At 44.4% G+C, this 25,364-nt stretch overlaps 1 protein-coding gene across 1 annotated transcript in view; it reads right to left on the reverse strand.

The window, feature by feature from the left end:
- Positions 1–6,708: 6,708 nt before the first annotated feature.
- Positions 6,709–25,364, reverse strand: part of NVL (nuclear VCP like) — a 126,642-nt gene continuing 107,986 nt past the window's right edge. The window contains exons 21-23 of the mRNA XM_077485823.1: positions 19,034–19,122; positions 13,750–13,820; positions 6,709–6,996 (exon numbers count right to left, since the gene is read on the reverse strand). Of these exons, the coding sequence (XP_077341949.1) occupies positions 6,952–6,996; positions 13,750–13,820; positions 19,034–19,122 (205 nt within the window). The 3' untranslated portion in view covers positions 6,709–6,951. The remainder of the gene's footprint in view (positions 6,997–13,749; positions 13,821–19,033; positions 19,123–25,364) is intronic.

Here is a 25,364-nt window from a genome sequence, read left to right on the forward strand (position 1 = left end):
AATAATGTAATAAAATAATTCTAGTGCAGAGTATTTTGGGCTTTCTTGAACCAAACTAGTATCTCCCAACTACTTGTGTAGTGTCTAATTGTATTGGTACTATACCTATGTATAAACCCATTCACGTTCTTTAGTATATCCACAACGGTGGAAGAAATATAACAATCTCTCACTGCCACATTCCAGTGGGTGTGAGGATAGGTGGGGATAGTTTAAGGTAGAATCCTGGGATGGACTTATCAAGTGCTGGAAGTAAAATAGCCATACCTAAGCACTAACTAGGACAACAGCACAAGTAATAATGCAAAACTAACAATTATAAAATGTGAGTCTCACTTAATGTCTTGACCGTAGTGTAATTCAATAAAGCTTTCTAGTATTTCATCCATAAGAACGAGACATAACCATTATGATGATTCCACTAAAGTGGTATCCTATAACACTAAAATTGAAATTAAAATTAAAAGGCCAATTTTACCTATGATGGCTTAAAAAAAAAAAAAAAAAAAAAAAAAAATTTAATTAATAGTGCTTCCGATTTTCCTTGGGCCTTGTTGGACCACCTTTATGCCTTACATCTCATTTAAACATTGCCTAGCTTGACTGTTTCTAGTAGTGATTCACCGAAATTTCGGCCGCGGAAACATATCGGCCGGAAATGCCCTTTTTGGCAATTTGCCCAAAGAGAAAAACGGCCGATAATGGAGCCGAAAATGGGGCGTGGCCTGGGTGGGGGCGGGGCTCCGCCCCTGGTGACGCCCATCATGGGGGTTGTATAGCGCAGGAGAGCCGCCTCCGCCGCCTATTTGATCACAGCGCCGGGAACATCACAGCTTTCATTTCAATAGCTGTGTGTTCCCGGCCGCGCGCCGTCACACGCAGCCCCTCCCCCTTGTCCAGGCACTTAGATAGACCGATCATCCGCAGGATTGGATGGATGATCTGTCTATCAAAGTGCCCGGACAAGGGGGGGGGCTGCGTGTGACGGCGCGCGGCCGGGAACACACAGCTTATGAAATGAAAGCTGTGATGTTCCCGGCGCTGTGATCAAACAGGTGGCGGAGGCGGCTCTCCTCCCTGCACAGGCTGCAATGACACACGCTGGCTGCAAAATGGGACGCACGCTGGCTGCAATGGGGCACACTGGCTGCAATGGGGGACACTGGCCTGTAATGGGGGATGCCTCCTGTACCACGTCCTCTGTCTCTGACCACCTCCTGTACCATGTCGCCAGTCTCTGACCACCTCCTGTACCATGTCGCCAGTCTCTGACCACCTCCTGTACCATGTCGCCAGTCTCTGACCACCTCCTGTACCATGTCGCCAGTCTCTGACCACCTCCTGTACCATGTCGCCAGTCTCTGACCACCTCCTGTACCATGTCGCCAGTCTCTGACCACCTCCTGTACCATGTCGCCAGTCTCTGACCACCTCCTGTACCATGTCGCCAGTCTCTGACCACCTCCTGTACCATGTCGCCAGTCTCTGACCACCTCCTGTACCATGTCCCCAGTCTCTAACCATCTCCTGTACCATGTCACCAGTCTCTGACCACCTCCTGTACCATGTCCCCAGTCTCTGACCTCCTCCTGTACCATGTCCCCAGTCTTTGACCACCTCCTGTATAAAAATATTTTTTAAAAACAGTCATTTTCGGTATCGGTGCTGTTTCGGTATCGGTTTTCGGCCTAGTGTATTTTTCATTTTCGGTATCAGTTTCGGCACCAAAAAACCCATTCGGTGCATCCCTAGTTTCTAGGTATCAGAGGATGATACTAGTTCATTGGTCTCCTCAGAACAGGATAACCGAAAACAAATCCTAATAACCGTAGTCCTACGGGTGTGATGAGGGGGGAGGGGAGTTCTGCATTGGAAAACCTTATATAGGACTAATCAACTGCTGGAAATTGAACGAAACAGACTGAGCAGTAACTAATATCAAAGCACTATAAATGAGGATGAGGATGTTTAAAAACTGCAGTAGTACTTTCCTATGTACTCTTCTAGTGGGAACATGAGATTTGAATTGTGTAAGAGAATTTACAGTGGTGTGAAAAAGTGTTTGCCCCCTTCCTCATTTCCTGTTCCTTTGCATGTTTGTCACACTTAAGTGTTTCGGAACATCAAACCAATTTAAACAATAGTCAAGGACAACACAAGTAAACACAAAATGCAATTTGTAAATAAAGGTGTTTATTATTAAAGGTGAAAAAAATCCAAACCATCATGGCCCTGTGTGAAAAAGTGATTGCCCCCCTTGTTAAAACATACTATAACTGTGGTTGTCCACACCCGAGTTCAATTTCTCTAGCCACACCCAGGCCTGATTATTGCCACACCTGTTCACAATCAAGGCATCACTTAAATAGGAGCTGCTTGACACAGTACGGTCCACCAGAAGATCCTTAAAAGCTACACATCATGCCGAGACCCAAAGAAATTCAGGAACAATTGAGAAAGAAAGTAATTGAGATCTATCAGTCTGGAAAGGGTTATAAAGCCATTTCCAAAGCTTTGGGAATCCAGCGAACCACAGTGAGAGCCATTATCCACAAATGGCAAAGACATGGAACAGTGGTGAACCTTCCCAGGAGTGTCCGGCCGCCCAAAATTACCCCAAGAGCGCAGCGACGACTCATCCAAGAGGTCACAAAAGACCCCACAACAACGTCCAAGGAACTGCAGGCCTCACTTGCCTCAGTTAAGGTCAGCGTTCATGCCTCCACCATCAGGAAAAGACTGGGCAAAAATGGCCTGCATGGCAGAGTTCCAAGGAGAAAACCACTGCTGAGCAAAAACAACATCAAAGCTCGTCTCAATTTCTCCACAACACATCTTGATGATCCCCAAGACTTTTGGGACAACATTCTGTGGACCGATGAGACAAAAGTGGAACTCTTTGGAAGGTGTGTGTCCAAGTATATCTGGCGTAGAAGGAACACTGCATTTCATAAAAAGAACATTATACCAACAGTAAAATATGGTGGTGGTAGTGTGATGGTCTGGGGCTGTTTTGCTGCTTCAGGACCTGGAAGACTTGCCGTGATAAAAGGAACTATGAATTCTGCTGTCTACCAAGAGATCCTAAAGGAGAATGTCCGACCATCTGTTCGTGTACTCAAGCTGAAACGAACTTGGGTTCTGCAGCAGGACAATGATCCTAAACACACCAGCAAGTCCACCACCGAATGGCTGAAGAAAAACAAAATGAAGACTTTGGAGTGGCCTAGCCAAAGTCCTGACCTGAATCCTATTGAGATGTTGTGGTATGACCTTAAAAAGGCCGTTCATGCTCGAAAACCCTCTAATGTAACTGAATTAGGACAATTCTGCAAAGATGAGTGGGCCAAAATTCCTCCAGGACGCTGTAAAAGCCTCATTGCACGTTATCGCAAACGCTTGGTTGCAGTTGTTGCTGCTAAGGGTGGCCCAACCAGTTATTAGGTTTAGGGGGCAATCACTTTTTCACACAGGGCCATGATGGTTTGGATTTTTTTTCACCTTTAATAATAAACACCTTCATTTACAAATTGCATTTTGTGTTTACTTGTGTTGTCCTTGACTATTGTTTAAATTGGTTTGATGTTCCGAAACACTTAAGTGTGACAAACATGCAAAGGAACAGGAAATGAGGAAGGGGGCACTTTTTCACACCACTGTATCATATCCAATCTATAACAGTAACTTAACCCCAGAATTTATATGATGTTGACAATCTCTAATCAGTTTAACCAAAGCAGATGAGTAAAGTCGGTGTAAAGACGCTAGAAAAGGCATCTTGTACTATGCAATAAACCCATTGAACTAGGAGATTATAAATAACCATGGATTAAACCAGTATACTCTCCAAGCTTGATTGTTAGTGCTGGTAAACACGGTTGCGCTGTGACCCGTGGTCCCTTCTGGCCCTTCTAGGTCGCGGTGATTCAGGTGAGCTTGTACCGTTGTGCTGTCTTCTGGTGGACATTGAAGACCTGTCCTCTGATGGAGATCTGCGACGACGGTGTCTGGTCTCCTGTGCCTCCATAGGCTCTTCGTGTTGTTGTTCTTTTTTAGTCGCAGATTGTCGGAATTCAGCGTACCAATTTGGGACTTCTGCTAGAGGAATGTCCATGGTGTTGCAAAAGGATGGTAGGTCCTCGGGCACTCTCAGCAGAGCCGTGCGACCTTGAAATGTAGCTGAGAGCCCAAAGGGGAATTTCCACCTGTACGGAATATTTTTGGCATGCAGTGTGTCTAATAGGGGTTTTAGGTCTCTTCGGTTCTTCAGAGTAATGCCAGAAAGGTCTTGGTATATATGAATCTCAGCTCCCTCATACATAAAGTGAATCCTGTTTCTCGCTTTGTGAAGAATGGTTGATTATAAACTTAAAGAAGACAAACAGCACACCACATCCCTGGGGGGATCATTCTCTCTGCCTTTAGGTTTGAGGGCCCTGTGAATTATTTCCATTGCTATATTTGTGTGCACTGGTCTGTCTAGCAGGTCATTGAATATAGTAGTAATGGCAGACAGTAAATGATCAGAATCCACAGCCTCTGGTAAACCTCTGACACGCAGATTATGTCTTCTCCCTCTATTATCCAAATCTTCTGTGTCTTTGAATGTCTCTAAGCTGTAGTGTGTGGGCATCTATTTTATGGGACATTCTGCGCAGAATTGTATGATGCTGGGCAGCTGTGTTTTCTACCACAAGAACCCTGTCAGCAATAGCACAGATGTCTAGACGCAGGTTTGCAATGGCAGCTGACAGTGTATCCTTTATATCTGCTGCTACTGTTCTGAGGTCTAAAATACTTGGGTGTGTAGCAGCTAGGGCAGAAGCAGAGGCCACTGAAATATCGGAGTCAGCGGGGTGATAGTCTGGCTGCATTCCAGGTATTCTCTGCTGAGGTAACTGGGAGTTCTGTGAGGAAATTTGGAGGGAAGCTGCCATGTTAGAGCCCTGTGTCCAGAAAGGGTCAGGAAAATTGCTGTTTGTGCCGCTTTGATTACTTCTTGGTGAGCGGGAACAAGAGGTGGAGGATGTCCGCGATGCTGTCCCCATGTCAGCTGGACCGGGTAAGCAAAGAAAAGTCTCTCAGCAGCAAAGCGGCAGTTAACACAGCGGGAGCTAACCTGTTATGCGTCCATTTTCCTGTGAGGTCCGGCCACGCCCCCTTCATACATTTTTTTTTCATTTGTTTATGTAGGAGTGGACTTTATGCCCTTAAATTTTGTCATGTGTATTTATGCATCGTGAATATTCTTCTAGATTAGTGCACCTGTTTCTTTTAATTATCAATACCCTTGAATGGTTGCCAGCCAATCATGAGAGCTATTGAAGCAAGTCTCCGAAACTCCCACAAAATCTAATTCCTCCTCATACATTAGCAGCTCTAGTTCTCCCATCTTGTCTGCCAGGCTTCTGGCATTAGTGAACATATACTATCTCCTTATTGGGTGTTCTGAGGTTGCAAATAGGTATTGTTACTATACTTATGGGTTTAGGTATTTTAGTCAACCTACCACTAATGACCCCATTACTACTCACTGAAATACGTTCCACACTGGCTCTCTCTATATCTGAACCCTCTCCACCCAGTTTAAAAGCCCCTCTAACTTATCGACCATCTGCACCCTCCTCATTTAGGTGCAGTCCGTCCCTTCTACAGAGCTGGTAACCAACTGAAAAGTCGGCCCAGTTCTCCAGAAATCCAGACCCCTTCTTTCTACAGCAGCTCCTCAGCCACTGGTTTACTGCTCTAATCTCCCGCTGCCTTTTTGGTGTGGCTCGAGGTGCCAGCGGCATTTCTGAAAATGCTACCTTGGATATCCTTTTTCTCAATTTAGCTCCTAAATCCCTAATATCGTTTTATCCCTAAATCCCTAATATCCCCCCCCCCCCCCAGTAATCAGTCCACCCGAACACGAGTGCCTGGTAGACAAAGTACTTTTATTCCGCTTATTTTTTTTTGTTTCAAGCTTTTCTTGTTGATAGCGCAAAAAATAAAAACCACAGGAGGTGATTAAGTACCTCCAAAAGAAAGCTCTATTTGTGGGGGAAATAAAAAAGGACATCAATTTTATTTTGTCACACAACCATGAAATTGTCAGGTTAAGCAACGCAGTGCCATATCGCAAAAAATGGCCTGGTCATGAAGGGGGGTAAAATCTTCCAGGGCCGAAGTGGTTAAATTATTTTTTACAATTTTGTAGGAGCCCCATTGAGACCTCTGATGTTCCACCTTTGAGACAGAGAAAGGGGATTGAGGGCACAACCCTCAATCTCCTACTCTGCAGCCTCAGCTTCCCTGAATGAATGGACAGGAATAGTTCTGTACAGAGCTTCCCATTTATTCACAAACAGAAGCATAGTAAACACAGAAAAGCACAGAGGGGCCCAGGGGCAGAAGGACCTGGATAAGAGGGGTGGCAAATAGAAGAATTGATCCTCTCTTTTTTACTCCTGCAGCTGCTGAATGCCTGTGGGAGGGAGGAGGAGAAGCTGGCTTTCAGTGGCTGCTGGAGGTTATTGTAGCTGCTGACCTTGAATTTTTCGGTGAGGTGGCTAGAGCTCCGCTTTAATTAGTCTCTGGATAAGAACATAGCTATTGCTTTCTATTATTTTGTCCACCCTGAAAATACACACCCCTAACGTGCATGTATTTGATATAGGCTAAAGCGGTGTAACCTGTTGGAAAAACAAATAAAAACAAGAGGGCATATAGTGTAAAATATACAGAATAAAGTTTCTGTCTAGTTTATTTACAGCTGGGAGATTTAGAAGGAGGAGATCTCCAATTCTTTATACCCACACATGCCACATTCCAGTCTATTCCAAGGATTTAGCTGAAGAATGTGGGCTTTCAGGCTCAAACATGCCATGTCTTGCTGCGTCACATAGACACTTGGTACTGTATTGCTATGCCTCCAAACCATTCCCCTCCATCCTCTCCTCACGGTGGCCATCAGCGGCTCAGAGACAGGCGGAGCTGCTCATACATCACTTGATCCTGCAGAGGAAGAGATGTGTTATTTCACTGTTTTCATGGTTTCTATGGAACACACAGCAGTTACCAAACTGTAAATTCTTACGAGCAAAGGTGTTCAATGGACTGTGGAGCTGGGAAGAGATACCGCAAAGTATTTCCCAACATCGAAGTAAGAAAACATGGATAGCATTACAGGGACCTATTAATGGGACTTTCCTCTACCAGGTGCTGGTGCTTTGTAAGTTGCCAAATGCTGCCCATACTTAACGGAAGAAAAGTTACTTTAGAAAGGACCTGCTAATTTTCCCATCACATGTTCTGCAACCCTGCCAGGAACCAAGATATAGATAGCCCTTTCATCCACCAGGTGCAGGTGACATTTAGTTCCCGAAAGCCACCCAATCTTGGCGGAAGAAACATTACTTGGAAAGGGCTTGCTCAGTCCTGTCATTTATACTCCTGCCAGAAACTGCAGGTTGGCAGTGGCCTAAACATTTGAAGAGCTTACCTCCCCCAACCAGTGGGAGCGAAAGGAACACATACAAACAAAACAATCAGGGTCACTCAAGATAAGTTATTGGATTAAGGCCTGTTCACACCATTTGCAACTGTGGCAGTGAACATTACCAAAAGTAAAAAAAAAAAAAAAAAGTGTGGCAAGTGCCAGAATTGTACCTACCCCAGCTCCACTAGAAGAGTCCTAGGATTGCTGCAGACAGACCTCTGTACTTTGTATGGAGCCCACAATGTTCCCTACAGCAGTCTGACTTGCAGTGCTGCAACTGATAACACTTGTTGCTCCCTGCTGATTGCTATATTGCTATAGGTCCGACTCAGCAGAGGGCCTGTTGGACCACTGTAGAGAGACCGCTTCTCTCACAAACGGCACTCTGAGCAGAGTCTACTGCTGAGCATAGGATTTGACTACAGGGGCTAGGGAGGTTTGCAAAAAGCGACAACTGTAAAACAATTATCACTTAAAGAGGTTACTTCCTCTGTCTCCCTGCAAAGGTAAAGCATAATGTACTACTAGGCATCGCATAGTAGTCCATTATGTGTCACTTACCTGACACAGGAGCCAGCGAAGTCACCGCTGTCCCCTGTAGTTCCGAGCAGCCATCTTCTCGTGGGTCTCGCTGCTCCGGCGCTGTGATCTGCCGGAGCAGCGATGACGTCACTCCCGCACATGCGCACGGGAGCCGACACTCGCGGCGATATGCGGCTTGCCCAGTGCGTCTGCGCGCTGCTGTCTATGGCGCATGCGCCGTAGACAGCGGTGGCTGTCTTCAGGTAAATATCTCCTAAACCGTATAGGTTTAGGAGAGATTTCTTGGACCTACAGGTAAGCCTTAAGCTAGGCTTACCTGTAGGTCAAAGTGGTTTGTAAGGGTTTACAACCACTTTAAGCTGGCTGTACACATATATATTTCTTTCTATTCAGTTTGCAGCTTGTCAAAATACCCAAACAGCTGCTGCATCTGACTGGTTGCAGTGGCTGGGCCTGGCTCCTTCAATTTTGGCTGATTCAGCAAAAACCCCAAGCTACCCCAATTTGATTTGTATAAATTTGCTGAAAAACGACAAATGGACCTAAAAAATAACTTAAAAACTACACCATTACTTAATCTAAACAAAAGTTATAAATTTTCCCAGATTATAAAACAAAGGAACAATGTGAAACACATCTACTAAGTTTTAGCTTGCAGTGCCACAAAGTTGGATTTGATTTCCACCATGGATGCAATCTGAATGGGAAATTTGCATTCTCCCTGTATGAGTTTCCTCCAGTTTACTTCCGCAATACAAAAATATGATCGTTGTGATTTTCCTCAGTGGTGCCAAATAGGGAAGTAAAATTGGACACAGGTTCTAATCCTTCCTAACTAAACAAAGAAAACAAGTTTTAGATGAAGTTGGGCTTAAAAGCCCAACTGAACCCATATATTTTAGTAGCGGGATGCAGTCAGCCTTGCCTAGGCAGGCCATAGACGATACAATTTTCTTTCCTGCAAGAAAATTGGTCAATTCCTCCTGTGGAGCTATTGTGTTTTCCTGGTAGGAAGGTACAGGGAGCCGAACCCTGCAATAAGATATGATATGATCATTGTGTTGTGTGCATGTTAGAATTGCAGTGCTGAAGACTTTGCAATAAGTCTGAATAAAAGGGGTGTTTTCCTGACAGGTTACTGACAGGACAAATGTGAGCAACTATGATAGAGTTGGTTCCTTAATGACATTTCTCACATAATATATTTGAGCGTGGTTGTCTGGCATAGTATATGATTTCTGACACTGAATAACCACTACTTAAAAATACAACAGCAGCCTATACAAAAAAAAAAAAAAAAAAACTTAAAAGTTTAGCTAAAGGCAAAACTGTTTTTTTTAGTTTTGGATAGAGCAGAGAGGGATCAGAACGCTTGTCGGTTTTTATTGCTGTCTGTCTCTCCATTAAGGAGATTCACCCTCTCTATTTGCCCTGTTTACCATTATCATTGAAAGTAAAAGAAAATCCCAAATTTTTGGTTGTCCCCAGAAAAGTAATAGAAGGGAAATCTTCTAATGGGGACACTAGTTCCAGTGACCCGGGGGTCCCCAAGCAATTCCCATAATTTTCTGGGATTTCCTCTTACTTCCTGTTTGGGTTTTGAGTAGGGCTGCAACTAACGATTATTTTCATAATCGAAAAAATAATCGGCCGATTAATCGAATAATCGGATAAAATCACCCAAAAAACGTAATGTTCAATTTTTTCGTTTATTTAAAAGTAATAATGAAAAAACTGGGACACCAATGATGGGGCGCTATTCTTCCCAGGGACACCAATGACGGGGCACTATTCCTACCATGGACACCAATGACAGGGCGCTATTCCTCCCACTGACACCAATGACGGGGCGCTATTCCTCCCACTGACACCAATGACGGGGCGCTATTCCTCCCACTGACACCAATGACGGGGCGCTATTCCTCCCACTGACACCAATGACGGGGCGCTATTCCTCCCACTGACACCAATGATGGGGCGCTATTCCTCCCACTGACACCAATGATGGGGCGCTATTCCTCCAACTGACACCAATAGTGGGGCGCTATTCCTCCCACTGACACCAATGACGGGGCGCTATTCCTCCCACTGACACCAATGACGGGCGCTATTCCCCACCACTGACACCAATGACGGGGCGCTATTCCCCACCACCGACACCAATGACGGGGCGCTATTCCCCACCACCGACACCAATAATGGGGCACTATTCCCCCCCCCCACTGACACCAATGACGGGGCGCTATTCCCCACCACTGACACCAATAATGGGGCACTATTCCCCCCCCACTGACACCAATAATGGGGCACTATTCCCCCCCCCCACTGACACCAATAATGGGGCACTATCCCCCCCCCCCCCACTGACACCAATGATGGGGCACTATTCCCCCCCACTGACACCAATGATGGGACACTATTCCCCCCCCCCCCCCACTGACACCAATGATGGGGCACTATTCCCCCCCCCCCACTGACACCAATGATGGGGCACTATTTCCCCCCACTGACACCAATGATGGGGCACTATTCCCCCCACTGACACCAATGATGGGGCACTATTCCCCCCCCACTGACACCAATGATGGGGCACTATTCCCCCCCCCCCCACTGACACCAATGATGGGGCACTATCCCCCCCCCACTGACACCAATGATGGGGCACTATTCCCCCCCACTGACACCAATGATGGGGCACTATCCCCCCCCCACTGACACCAATGATGGGGCACTATTCCCCCCACTGACACCAATGATGGGGCGTTATTCCTCCCACATTGGTGTTTCTGGGGGGGAGGGGAATAATAGAGCCACATTGGTGTTTCAACCGGGGGGGGGAATAATAGTGCCACATTGGTGTTTCAGCCGGGGGGGGATAGTGCCCCATCATTCGTGTCCCCGGGAGGCGCTACTCCTCCCAGGGACACCAATGATGGAGCACTATTCCCCCCCCCCCCTCCCCGAAACACCAATGGGGCACTATTATTCCCCCCCCCTGCAGAAGCACCAATGTGGCTCTATTTCCCCCCTCTCCCTCCCAGGAAAGCAAATGATGATGGGGCACTGAATGGTGCGTATGTGTGTGGTGTGTGTGTGGTGTGTGTGTGTATAACTTTTAGCCGATAGCTGATACCTTTTTTCACACTCTGTGTGCAGCCTGCACTTGCCTCTGTTACCTCGAGGCAGCAGCGGGCGGGGCTGAGATCTGTGACATCTGCGAGGAGGAGAGGCGCGCCGCGGACGTGCAGCGGCGAGCGCATGCCTGGTCACAGAGAGCGCCGCCGAGGACACAGGACGGATGACATAGGAGAGGATTTATTTTGTTTTTTTTTCAACGAACAGACAGGCGGAAGGAGCAGACCAACTAATCAATATTGAAAATCGTTGACAACGATTTTCATTATCGATTATTATCGATAATATCGATTAATCGTTGCAGCCCTAGCTATGAGACAGGAAGTGAAGGTAAATGTCTGCAATTGGACACAGCTGGCAAAAAAAAAAAAAAATTGAAAGGTTATAATCTTCCCTTACTCTATTTGAAAACAAAAAAACAAAAAAAAAAAAAAAACAGTTTGCCTATAGTTCTACTTCAACCACTTCCTGAACAAGCCGCCATTGTTATATGACGGCAGGTCGGCTCTCCTGCGCAAATCACCGTAGCTGTATGGCGGCTCGGGCAGGCGCGATAGCGTGCCCGGCGCCCAGCGATCGCCTAGTAGAGGCAGAACGGGAGGCAAGGCTGATCCCCATTCTGACAGACATGACAGATCTAGCATTCCCAGTCATCGGGAACAGAGATCTCTCATGTCCCTGCCAGTCCACCCCCTCCCCCCCACAGTTAGAACAACACACCCAGGGGACACAGTTAAGCCCTTGATCGCCCGGTTGACCCCTTCGCTGACAGTGTAATTTTTACATAGATGACTGTATTTTTATAGCACTGATCAATATAATAATGTCACTGGCTTCCAAAAAGTGTCACGTGGGGTCAGATTTGTCCGCCACAATGTCACAGCCCTGTTAAAAATCGCAGATCATCGCTATTACCAGTAAAAACAAAATAAAAGTTGCTAAATCTATCCCATAATTTGTAGACACAATAAGTTTTGCGCAAACCAATATACGCCTATTGCGAATTCTTTTATTTTTATTTTTTACCAAAAATATGTACAAGAAAATATATTGGCCTAAACTGATGAATACATTTATTTTTCTTTTATACTTTTTTTTTTTTTTTTTTGGGATATTATAGCAAAAAATTTTTTTTCAAAATTGTGGCTCTGTTTACAGTGCAAAAAATAAAAACCGTAGAGGTGATCAAATACCACCAAAAGAAAGCTCTATTTGAGAGGGGGAAAAAAAAAAAAAGGACGTCGATATTATTTGGGTACAGTGACGTGCGACTGCGCAATTGTCAGTTAAAGCGACGCAGTGCCGTATCGCAAAAAATGGCCTGGTCATGGTCACAGCATACATTTTCATTTAAGAAAACAGCAATGTGATTACAATACAATTATTAGTTATTATTCAAAACACAATATAAGCTTACTTGAAATCTCTTGTGAATGCTGCCTGTCTGATGGAAAAAACTCTTTCCACAACTTTCTGGATTCCCTGCATGCTTTGCAGATTATCCTTTGCTGTATACTTTTGATTCTAAGGACTACATGTCCCATGGAACCTCGCTGCCTGCAAGCTGCGATTTCTGTACTGAATCAGCATTCTGAGACTTCTCCTCTCAGCAGGAGAGTGGCAATAGGGGCTACATGAATTCAGAGAGTAAATGTGTGGGGATCTTCACTAAGTTTACAAACTTCAAAATTGATCAGATAATTAGGCATAGGCTAGAAATATTTGGAATACAGTGTGGAAGTGAATATACAAGTTTTTTTTTTTGGACCACAGGTTCACAGGGTGAACTAAAAAGTTCACTGCCCACCATCTGTTAAAGTACAAAAAACAGCTCTCTGCAAAAATCACCATCTCCGGTGATGTCCTCCACTTACTCAACATTCTAGGATTCATTGTTGGTCCTTTTCTGGGCCAAAAGATAACCAGTGTCATTGAATACACTTCTGATGAGCCCAGGGCATCGATGTCCTGTGGTGATGGGTCATCAAGCCAACCTGGGCTCACAGGAGAATGCTGCATAGAGGTTCCACGTCATTACATGCCATTGCTATAGAAAGACCTCTGACATCATACGATCAGACTAAAGACATTAAAAAAGCTATACATTAATTAAAATATAAGGTGAAGGGTTAGGTAGGTTGTACCAACCTGGAGCCGGCCTAACTTAACACAATATTCAGGCCTTCGCACACAGCCACATGGAAGAACAGTGCAGGTGTTGCCCTTATTGACAAATCGAATGTTCTTTTCAGATTACTCGTACCAGTAATCATGCTAGTAACAATAGAGGTGAAACCTAAATAACAATATTTCTTCCACAAATGTGCCACGCTGCCTGTTACATAAAGAGGACCGATGTGGTTAAAGGACTGGTTTCCAATCCTTGCTGAGCCAGTCTCTTGTGGTTTTACTTAAAACAAAGTGTACTTTCACCCTCCAGTAGATACAGGTCACATGACCAGGACATTCCACATTATTTCCAGCTGAATAGGCACAGCGATTTTTTTTTTATATTCATTAAACCAGTTTCTTCACCCTTTGTTCCTTCATAAATGCATTTAGAAGCAATAAATGACGGATGTAAGACATACCTTCCTGGAGACAGATGGTTTTACTTTGTTGAATGCATCTTCAAAGTGTCTTTTACAAACCTTGATCTGTCCTATAATGCCAATAAAAAAAGGCACAGAAACAACATTAGTCAAACTTTTATAATATTCATGCTGGATTAATTGCGTTTAACAGGCTGTGCACATACTAATGCAGAGGAAAAAATGTGATTTCCCCAAATTTTTCTAAAGTTCTATTTATTACTTTTTTCTTTTCACTCTTACAGATCATGCTGATGCATACTGGCTGTATTAAAGTGCGGCCATCATCTGCAACACAGCAGAAGCAGTCAGCACCAGACAACACGTACCTCTTCGCATAATTGCACCAATGACCAGGTCTGCACAGCATCGGAGGCAAGTGCAAGGCCACACTAGGTAGGAGTAGTAGTGGGCTTTGTTAAAAAAAAAAAAAAATTTACTTTACCCCTTGTAATGAAGCTTTCCACAACACTCCAAGAGGTTAAATGCTCATTTTTGACTAGGGTACAAAACAAAAAAAAAAAAGAAGCCATTTTATTGCCTTAAAGAGGGATTCCACCTACAAAAAAAATATTAAAATGGACACTCACCTGTCCCAGGGTCCAGCGATGTCGGCATCCGAGACCAATCGATCGCTTGGCTCTCGGCTGCTGCCGCTGCCCTTCTAGGTGATGGAATCAGGAAGTGAAGTGTTGCGGCTTCACTTCCTGGTTCCCTACTGCACATGCACGAGTCGCGCAGCGCATTAAGAATGGTCCGCGTTGTCTCTGGGACCCGTGTGTGTCCCAGCAGACAGCGCGGTGGGACAGGAAACAGCATAGACTCCCGTGGGAGTCTATGCCCAGAAGTGGGTGCAAATACCTGTCCTAGACAGGTATCTACACCCCCCCTCCCCCCTGAAAGGTGGCAACTGTGACACCGGAGGGGGGAGGGTTCTGATGAGTGGAAGTTCCACTTTAGGGTGGAACCCCGCTTTAACCTTACCTCCCCCAGGCTGGTGCTCGCCTCACAAATCCAATGCTCTGAGAAGGCCGTCACTTGTGTCCTCCCAATCCAGGACTGCTTGTCCTGAACTGTACGTGAAGATGTCAGAGTGCCTACAACTGATAGAGTGCTGAGGAGAGGCATCTTTGGGGGACCAGTCACACAGAGGAGAAAGCCTGGGGATAGGACAAGTAGAACTGCTTTTTAAAAAAGGTATCCTGGACTTAAATAAGGATTTAATCCTTGCAGTGTGAAGAAGGCCTCACTGCAAGGGTAGTTTTTAATTTTTCCCGTATATCAGCTATAAAGAAACTTTTGTAGCAAAAGATGAACTGAACTCTGGATGCTGTGCCCAAAACAAAAGGCAGGCAAAAAGCAAAGGACTTGTCACCAGTATTGCCTGTGGTCTCTCTGCAGCTGATCTTTCTCCCATGAATGACTTACCAATAACTTGTTCTGCACTGTCTGTGTAGAGGTGGCCATCTTGATAGAAGCAGGACTTTGCTTCCTCATACTGGAGCCTCCAGCAAGGAGAACAGTAAGCAGCTTAGTTTTGACATCACCAAATCTTATTGCAAATTTTCTAAGACTAGCAGTTAGAGCAGGGTGGGCAAACTGTGGCTCTCCAGCTGTTGAACTACAAATCCCTTCATATATGTCTGCCTCTGGGAGTAAAAGTAATTCTTTCCCTTCATGACTCTAGGAATCATGCTTGTAACTGGCAGTCTTGCAATGTCTAATGGCACATGTAGTTCCACAACAGCTGGAGGGCCGCAGTTACCCACCCCTGAGTAAGGCGCAGCAGTGCCTTAGATCTCATACTGCATATATATAGCATAGGAGTGCCTAGGCAATCTCACATACCAGGAAGTGCATGGCTATTTTCAGGAGGCATTCCAGACAAAAGGTAGATTTTCTGGTTACTGCTTAGGCACAGTAAGTGTACTTTTACACTGGGGCGTTGGCACTTTTTTTTTTTTTTTAGCGGCACTTTACTGTAGTTTTTGCGGCACTATTCAGCTGTTAGCAAGGTGCTTTTAACCCCCGCTAGTGGCCGAAAAAGGGTTAAAACGGCCGGCAAAGCGCCGCTACAGTGGCACTTTGCCGGCGGTTCATCCTATTGATTTTAATGGGTAGGGGCGATTGAGGAGTGGTGTGTACACCGCTCCTACAGCGCTGCAAAGATGCTGCTTGCGGGATTTTTTTTTTTTTTACCGTCCTGCAAGCACACTGCTCCAGTGTGAAAGTACTCGGGCTTTCACACTGGAGCGAGTGGAGAGGCTCTTTAAAAGCGCTATGCAGGCGCTATTTTTAGCGCTATAGTGCCTGTAAAGCGCCTCAGTGTGAAAGCAGCCTTAACGTTTCTAGATATTCCCAATAGCATATCAAAGCTACTTTTAAGTTCAGGTACAACGTAAACAGTGGCCTGTACATAGGCCTGTCCAAAGCTAGTCACAAAAAAAATGCAATCATGTGATTGCAGGCGAGATGCTTCATTTGTGGGGTTTTCTGATGCTTTGTGGCGCAACGCAGTGCGCCTCTACACTTCCATAGTGTCATTCTTCTTGCTGTGTTTATGTTGACTGGCACTGCCATAGGATGTGGGAGGTGCTTTCATTTCCAACGCCACTTCCGGTTTCTCTGTGCCAGTGAGAAGCCGATAGTGATGTCGCTGCTACTTGGATGGAATGCACGGCCGTAGTGGGGCATATTTGAAGATCGATTGAAGATTTTTTTGGCGATTCTAGACCCTGTAACTGTTTTAAATGCTATTGTGTGCTGTGCGGACATCCTTATTTGTACAGTATAACATGGCAATGTTCTTCTGATCCATCAAGTACAGACAGTATAACATGGCAATGTTGTGAATCAGAACATTGCCATGTCATACTATCAGACAAGACGAGGGCTGAGTGTCTGGGTGAGGGGATCTGATGGTGCTGCAGGTGGGAGAACAGGACAACTTGGGGAAGTGACAGATCTGAGGACATGCAAGGGCACACTGGTCATTTAACCCCTCACCTTCATCACCCCCCCCCCCCACTGACCATCGTACAATGAAGGGGGAAGGAAAGTAGGTGCATTCTGTGTAAAGGGGACGGAGGGTGTCTGCACTGACAGACGGGCAAGGTTGTGTTGTCTGTGTGGACATTTGCTTCCCATGCTGCTGTCAAAATGAATGCTCTACCTCTGTCACGGTGTATCCTGGGGGCCGGGACTGCTGATCATCGGGACCCCTCCTCCTCCCCTCCCCCCCATAGTTCTGCTCAGACAGACTTTAACCCCCTCTAATCTGAATGCAAACTACTTCCAGAGCCCTGTGTAGCCTGCAAAGTGCTTTGTGACACTGAATGACTATTTGTGTCTTATGTCTGATCTTTGCTTTGTGTCTGATGATCTATTACTGTAATAAAGTGTGTTGGGAGCACGCCACGGCGTGTGTTGGCGATGTGAGTGAGCTGCACACAAAGGACCCCTCCTTTCCCCAGCAGCAGTGCATGGCTGAGCTCCTCACTTGTGGAACAAACTTTCTGCTGTATGCGGGATGTCAGTGAGAGTACATAGGCTCTGCTCACCCTCCATCCATCCCATGCTCCATCCCTGCCTCTTCCACCCAATGTCATGTTTATGTGCCACCAGCTCACAAAGCTGGGAAAGTCTGTTTGAGAATCAGGGATTCATTCCTGAGGGGAATGGGGAAATTATTTTTCAGGACGGATGTTTTGCCGATTCTGAAAAAATCCCCCTTGTTAGACATCCTATGAGTGCACTGATCATCTCATCCAATAAGAGGACAGGCTTTCTCATTACATTTGGGAGAATTAGGAAGCAGTGAATGATGATGTATATGTGTGTGTGTGTCACCTGTATTGTGACAGTTCCCACTGCTGGATTGTAACTGTGACCTGTACACCCAATCTCATTCAATCTTCATCATGTCAATGTTATTTGCAAAGTTCTCGTCAATCTTTTCAAATCCGAAGCTGTCATTATATTACCCAGCGATCCTTCTGTGAAGGTCAGTTTTCAGGCACTTCCTGTCATAGTGGCAACACTCTGTCCCCCTCTGCAAATTGTTTTCCTGGGTTCACATACTTCTGGTGGAGATGGATGTGGCAACATGCATTGTGCAGAAATGTCCTGCCAACCAATGACATGCAGCTGGTGCATGGGGCATGCATATAAATGGTGAGTGGCTGCTAAGAGGCTGCGAGAAATCAGTAGTGCCAAGATGCACAACTGCATGAAAAAAATAAATGTTTAAAAAAAAAAAAGAAAAAAAATGGCATTTGTTATGATAAACCAGGAATATGCAATTAGCAGACCTCCAGCTGTTGCAGAACTACAAGTCCCATGAGGCATAGCAAGTCTCTGACAGTCACAGGCATGACACCCACAGGCAGAGGCATGATGGGACTTGTAGTTTTGCAACAGCTGGAGGTCCGCTAATTGCATATCCCTGTGATAAACCGTGCTTTAGCAAGCTAAATGTCATTGTCATAGTTGTTAACATCTACCTTAAGCGTGTTAGGTATAGAGACAGGTAAGGTGATAATTGTTCTACATCTCATGCACATGGCCAATTAGAGCCGTATACCACCCAGATCAGCATATGTCTGCAGCAGGCATGGCCAGGTGTTTGATCAGCCACAGATTGGAATAATTTCTTTTGCTATACAGCACTGTATCGCTTTAACTGACAATTGCGCGGTCGTGCAATGCTGTACACAAATAAAATTGATGTCCTTTTTTTCCCCATAAATAGAACTTTCTTATGATGGTATTTATTTTCACCCCCAAATATTTTGAGCACCAGCCGCCACTGAACGTAAACTATCTTTGAACACATTATCTTCCCTGAAATTGGTATGTGGTACACAATTGAGGGAATGGTTGTTTGCTGCTGGTACTTGGATGTGAACATTTCATCATGGAGAAGCATGTAAAGGAAAAGGCATGTAAGGAAAATCTAATTATGTAGATTACAGAAACAAGTTAATTTTTCTACATGTGAATAATTGTTAGAGATATGGTTATCCCTATTAAGTATCTTTCAGATAGTAATGTTTTTTTTCGTTGGCAACTGCACTACCTACATGTTATGCCAGTTTTTTGTAGGGATGCTAATTGCTGCAAACTCTGTTGCATAAAACAACTGCTATGGAGATAGGTTCAGGAAAGCCCCCCAGACCGTTGCCATAGGAGGGGTTAGGTGGTTAAGGAGTGCCGAGTACCGTCAGGTCAGCAAGCTGAATTAACAGTTTCACTTTAGTGCCAAAAAATCTTACCCATAACTTACCTCTACAGCCTATTTGCCCCGGCTCCAACATTTCAGCCCGCAGGGTGTTTATGGACGCTTCTCGCACCAGAGCCGACAGATCAGCACCCCTGCATAACAAGGAAATGTGTAACTCGACTATAATAAGCAACTAAAATAAATAAATATTTTATACATGGTAAATGGTGAATGGTCTCTTGTAGACGTGGTCTGATATGATTACAGGTCCCTCACAGTAATTCTATTAGGCCTGCTAAGCACCCCACCCCCTCCCATGGGGCTATTCCCCAACCAATGATTGACTGTCAATGGGCGAATTGAGCGATTTTCTTTCCATAATCTATGGCCTGTCTTAGAGGTAATACTGTGATCTCAGAGAGGTATAAGACACCTGAATTGTTACAATGACACATTAAATAGCAGCATGCACTTAAAAGGTCAAGTTCACCTTTAGGAACAGGTTACACCCTGATTTAATGTGTAACATGTCATTTGTCTAATCACCCGCATTCCACCCACAGAGCTCCTTCCTTGTGACAGAATGCAGGGGTTCCTCTCCCCGCGGCAGCTGACACATTTAAAATGGTCATGGCTGTGCGGGGTTTCACAGCGACCTGCGAATGAACTACAAGTCCCGTCTTCCACTGTGGCAGACTTGTTGTTCTCTATCAACTAACTACAAATGCAGTGATCGATGCACTCATAGTCCACTGACATTTTCTCCAAATTAGTAAGTGGACAACTGTACTTCTGCATGGGCAGAGAGCTAAAGGAAATGTCTGTAGAAGCCTGACATTGCACCAACAAACCACTGATTGCGGGTACAATGCTTTGCAGGCTCCTGTGAAAAAAAAAAATATGAAAATGCATTTTTTTATACTGCATTTAATTTTTTTTCTCCTAAATGGTGAACTTAGTTTTTACCAAGGCAAAATATATCCTGAAGTGCACCTAGATCGGATATGCCTATGCATTTGACCACATGATCTATGCTAAAGGCAGGGTTTGGCCCGACTGCTGATCCATCCTTTAAGCAGTGATCTCATGACCTTATGTTGTGGAGTCCCGAAGCAGCCAGGGAGCAGAGGATCTTATTTTGACAGTACTTTCATTTTAAAATGATTTGAACAATATTTCCAACAGTGTGCAAAATGAAACTAAAATCTGACATTTTCTTATCTTTTGTGGCCCTGACTCTAATGTTTATCTTTTATGATTACTCATAATAATGTGTAACTTTTCAGTTATATAGCCAGGCTGGTTTAACTGACTTGGCCCATTTTTCTAAATTCAGCAATGGCTCCAATGTGACAGCGCATGCAATGCAATGTTAGGTTATCAGAACCAGAAATATTGAAAATGAAAGACTTCCAAATATTCCTAAAAAAACTTGGCTTCCTGTCTAGTAATCATACAAATACTGCCAACTGGCACTTTTAACCACTTACCCCCTTCCTGCCCAGGCCAATTTTCAGCGCTGTCACACTTTGAATGACACCTGTGTAGTCATGCAACACTGTACCCAGAGGAAATATTTAGCTCTCTTTTCACACAAAGCTTTTTTTTTTCTGGTATTTAAACACCACTGGATTTATTAGTTTTTGCTAAACTAAAAAAGACCAAACCTCCCCTCCCCCCCAAAAAAATAAAAAATAAATAAAAAAAACTTAGTTTCTGTTATCAAATTTTACAAATAAGTAATTTTTCTTCTGCACCGATTGACTGCACTGATTGGGATGCTCTGATAATGCAGATTTGCCCAGTAGGCCTATGCCTGTAGGTGTCCTAGACAAGTTGTTTTCACTCAGTTACATATGGTTTCACATCATGAGTATTAGGCGTACAGTGGTTTCATACTAATATTATACATACATATATATATATATATATATATATTTTTTTTTTTTTTTTTTTTTTTACACACCGACAATATTCTAGGGCCAATAAAACAAAAAAAATGGTTCTGTGTGATGTTGGTTGGGGCCCCAAACACTACATTACAAGCTCCAGGGTTTGAAATCCGTCCTCGATCTCTCCTTGTAGTATAATATCCATATGAAGTTTATTCGCAATGTATAATTTATAGCCAAATGTTTGTGCGCACCTGACCATTGCATCTATAGGAGTTGTAAAAGAATGGAAATTATTATGCCTGTTTCAGACATTCAGCATTTGCAGAGCTTTCAGCTAGCTCTGTAAGTACCATTCAACCCCAGTGTGTAAATGTTGAACACAGATTATAACGGGGAGTGTCGATTGCCACTTTAAGCAGGCTTCAACAAGCTGCAAGAAGTGCTGACTCCTGCCAGCAGCTTGTATAAAGTGGTGATCAGCTGAATGATACTTTAAGAGCTTCAAAGCTTTGTCAAAGCTTGCTGTTACACTGCTCTGATACAAACTGAAGCCTGTGTGTGACAGGCCTTATGGAGCTGGCTCCCCTTTTGCGTCTATAACAGCCTGCGCTCTTCTGGGATGGCTTTCCACAAGATTTTGGAATGTACTTGTGAGAATCTGACTTACTAATCCAAATTAACATTTGAGAAGTCAGGTACTGTAGTTAGGATAAGTTGGACTGGATTGCATTTGGTGTTCTAGTTCATCCCAAAGCTGTTCAGCAGGGTTGAGGTCAGGCCTCTGTGGATGGTCACTTGAGTTCCTTCACACCAAACAACCCTCACCGCCCACTTTATTAGGAACACCTGTTCAATTGCTTAGTAACACAAATTGCTAATCAGCCAATCACATGGCAGCAACTCCATACATTTAGGCATTTATACATGGTGAAGATGAGTTGCTGAAGTTCAAATCGAGCATCAGAATAGGGAAGAAAGGGGATTTAAAGTGGTTGTAAACTCTCCCCCACAACTTTGTCCCATGTAAATCAGCATAAAAAACCCCTAATGAACACTGCTTGTAGATATCTCCTTACTTGCTTAGTATTGTTGTAATCCTTTTTGTTCTTTAGAATGACGTCACTGAGCATGCCCAGATCTGCCCTGATTTACGGCACACACTCTATGTGCTTATCTGTTATCAGGACTTCCTACGGCACACCACTGATATCCCAGATGGGTGCAGAATCATTCAGAGCTTCCTCCTACACACCATGTAACATCACATGCAGTGTAAACCTGGCCATTAATGCGGTCTTATCAGCTGAAGCTGAAAGACTGACAAAGGCAAACAGACAATCAGCACAAGTAAAGTCAGCTATGAACAGGGAAGCAGGGTTGCCATAGAAACGTTTGGTTGAGGAGGAGGCTTGGTTAACAGTACAGGAAGTGCTCAATGTTAGGGTGGAAATAGACTCTACTGTGGACTCAGAAAACAATACTTAAGATGGCGCTGCCTAACCCCTGGAAACAAGTTTAAGTTTCTTTAAACAGTAAGTAATATGCGATTTGGGCTGGATTATAGTTTGATAATTATTATTATAATGGACTAAATGAAAAGAAGCATCAGAGTAGGAGAGTTTACTTCCTCTTTAAGTGACTTTGAACGTGGCATGGTTGTTGGTGCCAGGCAGGCTGGTCTTAGTATTTCAAAAACTGCTGATTTACTGGGATTTTCATGCACAACCATCTCTAGGGTTTACAGAGAATGGTCTGTAAAAGGAATAATATGCAGTGAGTAGCAGTTGTGTGGATGAAAATGCCTGGTTGATATCAGAGGAGAATGGACAGACTCGTTTGAGATGCTAGAAAGGCAACAGTAACTCAAACAACCACTTGTTACAACCAAGGTATGCAGAATATCATCTCTAAAAGGCACAATACATTGAACCTTGAAGCAGATGGGCTACAGAAGCAGAATACCACATTGGGTGCCACTCCTGTCAGTTAAGAACAGGAAACTGAAGCTAAAATACACACAGGCTCACTAAAATTGGACAATAGAAGATTGAAAGAACTTTGCCTGGTCTGATGAGTCTCGATTTCACCTGCGACATTCAGATGGTAGGGTCAGAATTTGGTGTAAATAACATGAAAGCATGGATCCACCCTGCCTCTGTATCGAGGGTTCAGGCTGGTGGTGGTGTAATGGTGCGGGTGATATTTTATAGGCACACTTTGGGCCCCTTAGTACCAATTGGCATGAATTTAACGCCACGGCCTACCTGAGTATTGTTGCTGACCATGTCCATCCCTTTATGACTACAGTGCACCCATCTTATGATGACTATTACCAGCAGGATAATGCACCATGTCACAAAGCTCAAATCATCTCATCACTGGTTTCTTGAACATGACAATGAGGTCACTGTACTCCAATGGCTCCACAGTCACCAGATCTCCATCCAATAGAGCACCGTTGGGATGTGGTGGAACGGGATATTCGTATCATGGATGTGCAGCCAACAAATCTGCAGCAACTGTATGATGCTATCATGTCACTATGGACCAAAATCTTTGAGGAATGTTTCCAACACCTTATTGAATCTATGCCACAAGAATGAAGGCAGTTCTGAAGGTAAAAGAGGGTCCAACCCGGTACTAACAAGGTGTACCTAATAAAGTGGCCGGTGAGTGTATATCATTATGGTGCTGGCACAGACACACTGGGATAGAAAAGTGTCCTCCCTAAACTGTTATTACAAAGTTGGAAGTGCACAATTGTCTAAAAGCACCAGAATATATTGTACATGCTAAAGAAGTTACCATCCCCCACAATCAGTCTGGGAAATCATTATCGATAATCTTAAAGCGGGATTCCACCCTAAAGTGGAACCTCCGCTGATCGAATCCCTCCCCCCCTCCGGTGTCACAATTGACACCTTTCAGGGGGGAGGGGGGTGGAGATACCTGTCAAAGACAGGTATTTACACCCACTTCCGGGCATAGACTCCCGTGGGAGTCTACGGCATTTCCTGCCCTGCCGCGCTGTCTGCTGGGACACACACGGGTCCCAGTGACAGCGCGGAGATTTCCTATTGCGCGGCGCGACTCGCGCATGCGCAGTAGGGAACCGGGAAGTGAAGCCGATTCGCTTCACTTCCTGATTCCCTCACCTAGAATGGTGGCGGCAGCAGCCGAGGCCCGATCGGTCGATCGGCCTCGGCTGCCGGCATCGCTGGAACCCGGGACAGGTGAGTGTCTATTTATTAAAAGTCAGCAGCTGTAGTATTTATAGCTGCTGGCTTTTAATATTTTTTTTTTGGTGGAATCCCTCTTTAATATCTGTTTTCTATGTCCTATACAAAAAAAGTATTAAGTCAGATCTCTTAGATAATGAGGGTGGATCAGCTGACTGCACTGTAGCCGTCTTTCTTAGAAGGGACATAAAATTAAATAATTACTTTCATAGGATCCGGAATACAAATATGTACTGCCACATGCTGCCCCAGTGTATATGGCTAATCTCATTTTGTTTCCGATTTAGAAACATTTTCAGGCCTTCTTCTTACGTTTGAATCTTCAAGAAAGCTTAAAGCAAATCATAATTCAAAGCTGTGTCCATGAAGCAGTAGGTGTTGGGAAGAAAATTGTGATATAAGATGTCACCAATATTAACAGAGATCTATTTAATGGTGTAGTCACCTTATCTAAAATCATCAGCAGACATTGCTATCATAGGATCATCATCTGACTGAACAGTCGGTACAGACAGACTGCCCAGGGGTGTGGTGCTAATCTCATATTCATCATATGGTTAACTGCAATGATAATCTACATTTTAAGAAAAAACAATCAACATTCTTAAGGTGCATGTCTGGGCAAAACAAACAAAAAAATGTACATTTCTGCAATATAGAATACTAGGACATGCAATGTAGGCATATACACCACATAGAGTGATATCTCTGATCTCAATAAATGTATAAGGGAAAAAAAAAAGCCTCATAAGTGAGACTATCAACTATTCTTTCATAATGCTCAATCACAGTGCAACAGGTAAAATCTACTCTGTATCGATACAATAAGTCAGGGGGGGGGTCTCCAAACTGCGGCCCTTTGCTAGCCTTTATGTGGCCCTTGGGGCACAACTCCTTCCACTCATATGAGGCACTATTCCTCTCACTGACGCCAACAATGGGGAACTATATCTTCCACCGATACCAATGATGGAATACTATTCCTCCTACTAATAGGAGGATTACTCCTATTGACCACCAACCCTGGGGCCATATTTATTCTCACTGATGCTGGGCCTGTGATTTTCTGCCCCTGCTGGCCACAATCCGGCCCTCCTAAAGTCTGAAGGACAATAAAGTGTCCCTTTGTTTGAAAAGTTTGGAGACCCCCTGCAATAAGAAACATTATTGTTATATACTTTTCTGGAATGTATCATTGCAATGGGTGCTTTCACCACCCGGCGGTGCCCTTGTGGAACATTAGAAAGTCCTGCAAGCAGC

This window comes from Lithobates pipiens, unplaced genomic scaffold (genome assembly GCF_037356315.1).
Source record: "Lithobates pipiens isolate NorthernLeopardFrog02 unplaced genomic scaffold, aLitPip1_a1.2 Scaffold_18, whole genome shotgun sequence".
Lineage (NCBI taxonomy): Eukaryota > Metazoa > Chordata > Amphibia > Anura > Ranidae > Lithobates > Lithobates pipiens.